The sequence below is a fragment of the Phaseolus vulgaris genome, chromosome 8, assembly GCF_051622355.1.
Source record: "Phaseolus vulgaris cultivar YP4 chromosome 8, ASM5162235v1, whole genome shotgun sequence".
Classification (NCBI taxonomy): Eukaryota; Viridiplantae; Streptophyta; class Magnoliopsida; order Fabales; family Fabaceae; genus Phaseolus; species Phaseolus vulgaris.
Window position 1 is genome coordinate 22,401,055 of NC_143505.1, and position 6,943 is coordinate 22,407,997.

At 34.4% G+C, this 6,943-nt stretch overlaps 1 protein-coding gene across 1 annotated transcript; it reads left to right on the forward strand.

The window, feature by feature from the left end:
- The first annotated feature begins 3,509 nt into the window (after window positions 1-3,509).
- Window positions 3,510-5,824, forward strand: LOC137824039 (uncharacterized). The gene is made up of 2 exons (XM_068629462.2): window positions 3,510-4,123; window positions 5,357-5,824. Exons 1-2 carry the CDS (start codon window positions 3,656-3,658, stop codon window positions 5,423-5,425), a joined length of 537 nt encoding a protein of 178 aa, XP_068485563.1. The 5' UTR covers window positions 3,510-3,655; the 3' UTR covers window positions 5,426-5,824.
- Window positions 5,825-6,943: the final 1,119 nt, after the last annotated feature.

Here is a 6,943-nt window from a genome sequence, read left to right on the forward strand (position 1 = left end):
CTTCTTCTATGATTTTGTCTCTCTTTGGAGTCCTCTAGTCGTTGCAATCTCTCCATCACGTGCCTCATGCTCTCCTCCTTTTGAGCTAAATCTCTCTTAGTTTCTTCAAGCTCCACCATTAGATTGGCCTTGTAAGGAGATGATGGTTTTGAAGAATCCCGAGATGAAATGTGAGACATGTTTGCACAAAATGAATCACTCAACTATTTTAGTAAAATAAAAGAAAAGATAAGGTAAGATCACTCTTCACTCAAAATAAAGCAAGAAGTGTTCTTAAACCACCAAGGGAAAATATTGAAAGAAATTCAAATGAAAAAGGACAAAACTCTTCAATTCACTAAAAATGAAAGCAATGAACCTCCTCCACACTAAGAAATTTTAAAGACAAGGAAGAAAAGACTAATTCAAGAAAGCTAAACCAAATTAGGAATTGAATATAGACAAAACTTTAAGACAAACAACAAAGCACTTTAAAGACTCTAAGAAAACTTACTTATATTTTAACTATGAAGCATTTAGAAATTATAGAAGTTTGAACAATAAAACTCTACAAAATATAAACACAATTTGCCACACATCTAGAATCCTTTATAGCAATTTGATTCTGAAATGTGAATGCATATAATTTTCTTTGTTTTTCTATTGATTCAAAATTTTCATATTCTTCTCATGCATATTTTTTATTCACTTTTGAAATTCTAAAATTAAATTTGGATTCATATTCAATTTATGTGAACACTTGCATTCCATGTTTGGAATTAAATCAACCACTACTAAGACAACTTCTAATTTATTTTTAATTCTTCACAATTAAAATCAAATAAGCCGAATGAAAACAATCACAGAACACTAAGAACATAAGACTCAAACAAAGTAGACAATGGAAATTTAAAAGACAAACATATAGTAAACCAAATTGAAATTGGCAAAGAATTATAAAGGCTGAATTAAAATTGACAAAGAGACAAAATTTGAAATTTGCAATGAATTGTAAGGTGGAATTGAAATTGGCAATGAATTGTCAGGCGAAATTTAAATTAACAATGAATTGTAAGGTATGATACATTGATTATTATGTATTAACTACTATATAAATTACATTACTAACTTAAGCATGAGAGTATATTTATAATCATCCTCATTCTTTATAGACTCGGGAGAAAATGACTAACTATATGCGATCTATGTGAAACATTACATGTAAAAGATCAATAAACTTCTAGTGCTAAGTTTAAGGATCATTTGCTAGACAACTTAACGAGATAATCATATTTGTAAATCCTTCACTTATGTCAAATTATTCTCTATTGTAAGTATTGTTTGGGCCCCTCACATTCCTTATAGGTACAGGAGGTAATTCATTTGTGTCACAGCATGCTATTATACTTAAATACTAGTTCACCCTAATCTAAGTCACATCCTTTTTTTTTTTTTAAATTGTAAAGGATTTCACTGATTAATCTAAATCATTTGCTTATCTGTGAGTGGTTGATGTGTCCGTATCCTTTCTTCAATCTCCTTCCTTTATTCTTGTCACTCGGTTGACTGGGGGTACCTGCGATTGCACTCTGACGACACTCAAGTCAGTTCTCTGTTTCAAGTGTGCTATAGTGGAATCTAAAAAACATACCTTCCTCCTTTGTCTTGCCCCCCTTTATACGAGTGTCCTTCCTCTCTCTCTATTACCTTTGGGGACATTCTCCTTGATTCATTTAATGCTAATGATTTATGATTCTTACTAATAATACTTCATGACTACTAATGACAACCATGACCTATTTAATACTAGTGGTAACGGCTAATAATAATAGTTATTTATTGTGTTTTACATGTTATTTTACCTTCATCGAGAGTACTATTTCTTCAAGAATTTTTTATAAAATTATCCTAAAAAAAGATATTATATATGATACTTAAGATATGTTTCTTTTCCATCCAACAAAACTCAACCTCTTGTGATAGCAGATAGATAGTATACAAGACTTATTCTCCTTTAAACACTAAATCACGTCAAATATCTTTTCAATATCTTGAATCCTTTGATTTGCATTATCTAGACCTAATTGTCCATTGAATTTAAGAATTTGTGCCTCATAAATTGATTTAGTCTATTAGATGAGTGACAATAACTCGTGGTGTTATCTTTGCTACTCTCATAGTACATGCAATGTAGCTGATCTTGTGTCATATTGACACTTTATTATTGTAATACTTTGAACATCTTTTCAATAACTTTTGCTATATGTGAGAGTAAGAGACATGCCTTCTTCAAAAAAAAAAATAAAAAATTAAGAAAAGTCTTCCTAACATTCTAATCAAATTTTTTAATCAACACACATAACTAATTTCTTGACATAAGATAAATGTAATCCCACTTATTCTGCACGTATCTATATTAAAGATTATATATGCTTTAATACCACTAATTTAACATTATATTTTACTGGTTGACAAAATATATAACTAATAAATACGTATTATACCAATCATTCTAAAAAATATGGTTTGGAAAGCAATATGTATGTGTATATAAAGGAATATATATATATATATATATATATATATATATATATATTTAAAATTATTTCTAAATAATATTTGATGCTTAAAAGTAAACTTAAATAAGAAAAAGAAATCAACTTGATTTCTAAAATATTAAAAGATTACTTCGTATGATACGTAGTTTACAGGAAACACTTTTTGCGTGTTTATAATTTCAAAGTTTATCTTAAAAATAAAGTAAAAAGATAAACATGCCTAAATCTTTGATTAGGGTCTCACTATTCTTAATTAATAAATTGAGTTGGAGTGAATTGAATCTAACGAAAAGGTAGCGCATACGCCATCTGTTACTTGATAAAGTCAACAATTATGGTGACAGTGCAAGTTGTTGAACAGAAATAACACTTACCATTCATAATTGCAAAACATGATTATCTAAATTCATTACACAAAATAATTATTCAAACAAGACAAAATTACCATCGTTGTCACACCTCCAATATATTGTCTACTATCTTGAGTGCAGTTAAACAATACATAAACTTTATTATTTTTGTAATTATCATTCAAAACCCTTTATTCCTTTTGCACTAAGAAAACTTTATACACAAACATCTTGAATACATTCAAGAACTTATTTCAATAATTGGCAACATCTTTTTAAAATCATAATTATTTTCTATATACCACTGTTATAGGAACTTATGCACACAAACCACTGCATTGCTTATAACATGGCTACAGAAAGGGTATATACAAAGAAACGAAGAGGAACAAGACTCAAATAATATTTTGATCATGAATAAATTAAATTAAAGTACAGCCTCTTAAATATAAACTTAATTAAGATTAAACATAATTAAAAAATGAAGGAACTAAGAGAAGAAAAGAGAGAAGAAAAAGAGGCCCACACAGCACACAGCAGTCAGCAGTGACCACCGAATACCAATAATTGATCATTCTCTCCTAATCCCTTCTGTGTACAAGCTGTCACCTTTCTTCTTCTTCTTCTTCTTCTTCTTCTTTTCTCTCTCTCTCTCTGCCAATCCCAAAACCCATTTCACTATCTCTCCCTCTCCAAACCAACCAATAAACAATGTTCCCACAACCTTAAAACCTTCAAAACCCACGCACCCAAACCACCCACCACAGTATGCTTTCCTTAGCTCACCCCTTCTTCCTCCTTCTTCTCGCTCTCCTTTCTCCCACCGCCTCCCTCACCCACCGGACCAATGCCACCACCATCTACGAGGTCCTCCGCGACTACGGGCTACCCATGGGCCTCTTCCCCAAGGGCATCAAGGACTTCGGCCTGGCCCATGACGGCAGCTTCTGGGTCCATCTCGACAAGGCCTGCAACGCCAAGTTCGAGAACGAGCTGCATTACGAGCGCAACGTCTCGGGCCACATTAGCTGCGGCATGATCGACGCCCTCTCTGGCCTCCAGGCCCAAGATCTCTTTCTCTGGCTCGAGGTCATGAGCATCCGCGTCGACGTCCCCCCCACCGGCCTCATCTGCTTCGACGTCGGCGCCGCCAACAAGAGCTTCCCTCTCTCGCTCTTCGAAACGCCCCCCGAATGCGTCGCCGTTAGCTCTAAACAACACCATACCCCTTCCCAGGTTTCACTCTCTCTTCTCCTTTCTCTTATTCAATCCTTATCCCACAAATTAGTTTCAATCCAAATTCTTACATGTTCGTAGTGGTTGTGGTTGTTCTTGGGTTTATTAGACCATCGGCTATTCAGTCATTGGCCGGTTATCCACCAATATCTAATTTGGAACGTGGAGTTGACTTGGAGATAAACCTAATTTATTTTTGTTTTTGGACTGGAGGTTCTAGAAAAACTGTAACTTCAGAAGTGGGAGTTGCATTTGTCTGGAATTTTCTGTAATTTTAAGGATTGTGACGAAGTTGTGGTGGATTAATTGAAATCTCGTGTTTTTGTTTTTGGGTTTGTTGGAGGGAGGTTGGGACGAAAAGGGTGATGGTGTTATTGTCTGAATTCCGTTATTGTGGTTTAGTTTGGTGGATGGTTGTATTGATGCTGGGAACCGTTTGTTTCTGGTGATTAAGTAGGTGCACGTGGAGGACGGGATGATGTGTTGAATGGTTTTGATCTTTCATTTGTCTCTTCTTTTGACTATTGGTGGAGTTGTGGTTTTGTTGGGATCTTTGGTGTTGGGAGACCAATGTGGTTGATGCGGCTGCAGTGGCTTTTACAGTTACAGAGACTCAAAAGGCATAATGTTGCGGCCATGATTATGCAGACTGGTTTCTAAAACTGAGGTGTGATTTATATTGTAAAATATTATTTATTTTTAAAAATATTAAGAAAACAAATATCGACACCTAGCTCATGCCTCACCACATGCAATGTCACTCGATATGACCCACACTATTGAGCTGGGACCACAAAACAGAAGAGGATGGAAAGACATTTCCCAGCTGTTTTTGTTTTTTGAAAAGTTTTGTTTTGGAAACAACTTCCAAGACTTAGTTGGTTTTGGATGAAAAATTGATTGTTAAACATGGAATTGTTTTCACAAAAAACAACTTTTAAAATTAAAATTGAGAGGGAAACCAAACACGTCCTGAGGCTTAAATGTGGATGCTGTTTTGTTTTTCTGTTAAGAATAAGTTGATTTTGATGAAGTTCTTTTATGAGGTTGTCTTATTCTGTGGCACCACTTGTGTGCTTGTTCTTTTTGTATCCCTATGGTTCATGGCCCTTTGTTAGCTGCTGGATGAATGTATGTAGTTGCATACAGATTGTGAGCATGCTATGAATCTTGACGTTCTATTTTGAGTCATTAGGCTAAAAGTCTGCTGCTTGATTTCTCTTTCATATGCAGGGACAGGGTCAATCTGGGAGGCTTCGGTATAAGCTTGATGAGGGAACCTCTGGAAGAGATGTTTTATAGAGTATGGACCGTGCAGAAAAGGGTGAATGGAGTTTTTCTGTAGCATGATCATCATGGGTTCTCCAATCAGATTGTATGCCTTGGGAGAGTATAAATGAATAGGTCCACTGATTTGGACCTGTTGTGTTGTTTGTGTTATCGGTGCAGAGTTAGTGTTGTAGAAGCAATCCGTATCTTGGTAATTTGTTGATTCATAGGTTCTTATGAAGAGGAAAGCAATGGAGATAAAGTTGAGAAGATAGTGGTAATGGAGCATTTTGTTGATATGGGTTGAGGTGAAAACTTTGCAAAGATTTTTGTATCATGTCAAATTTGTTTGTATCATAAGAATATAATACTGGGGGTGTTTAGTTGAATCAAATTTATGATATTAATTCAAAATTGATAGATTGGTATGCAGTTTTGGAGATAGAAATTGAGTAGGTTTTGTGTTTATTTGATGTCTGTTTAGGGCTGAGGTCCTTTATACTGAAAGAATGGAAGGAGAAGAGAAGAGTATTAGGTATTCCTGTTGCTTGTTCCTCTAGTCCTACAATTATGCTATTCTGAACCTTCCTATACAGTAGACATTCAGTATAGTTGTTTATATTATTGGTAACATAGTGAAAGTCACTAAAGTGATTATTTCGAGTAATATTGACAGCTCCTTCAGCCCTGCCATACGCCTAAACGAATCTTAACAACCCTTCTGTACATCCGACTGCAGCTTATAAACATGATCTTCCATATATCCAATAACATATTTTATAAGCTTCACAAATGGTGGAAGCAAGATCTTTATACTCAACTTCTAGAGACAATTGAGTCGAGATATAAGATATAAGAGAATAGTCGAGATAAACTATGTGGTCAATGATAGAATGACGAGAATCAAGACATACAACCCAATCAAAATCAGTGAAGGCTTGGAACTGAATTTCACTTTTAGCAGTAAGAAAGATTCCTTGTCCTGGAGCTTGTTTGAGATACCAAAGAATACACAAAGAAGTTTGATGATGATGTGTAGAGCAACAAAAAACTGTCTTAAACGGTGAACATGTCTGGCTGAGTGTTGGTGAGATGGATAAGTCTTCCGATGAGTCTTTTATAAGAAGAATGATTGCTAAGAGGTTTCCTAGTGTTAAAACTAATGCAGTTGGAGAAAATCATGGGAGTAGAAACTAATGTAGAGGCAATCATTACTGCCTCACTACAAAGATCAAGACAAAGATCAATGGTGTACTTAGGGATAAGTTTATTCCTTAGGTACTTCTTGCCACCTCAAAACTAAGAAAATATATTGACCCGGATTTTTATCTTAGAGGTTTGATCAAACAAAGAAGCAAAACTAAGAAAATATGTTGACCCGGATTTTTATCTTAAAGGTTTGATCAAACAAAGAAGTATTGTTATTAGTTTAAAAAATGACACATTTCTTATTAGAATGACATCATCTACATAAACATGTAAAGATGTTATTTTTAACCAAAATTTTTAGAAATAAAGAGTCACTGACAAAAGCTTGTTTGAACTTATCAG

What these genes read in the sequence shown, in the direction of transcription:
- LOC137824039 (XM_068629462.2), top strand. Translation starts at nt 3,656, where the DNA reads ATGCTTTCCTTAGCTCACCCCTTCTTCCTCCTTCTTCTCGCTCTCCTT. An exon ending in AACACCATACCCCTTCCCAG is followed by an intron (nt 4,124 to 5,356) that starts GTTTCACTCTCT and finishes TTTCATATGCAG; the next exon opens with GGACAGGGTCAATCTGGGAG.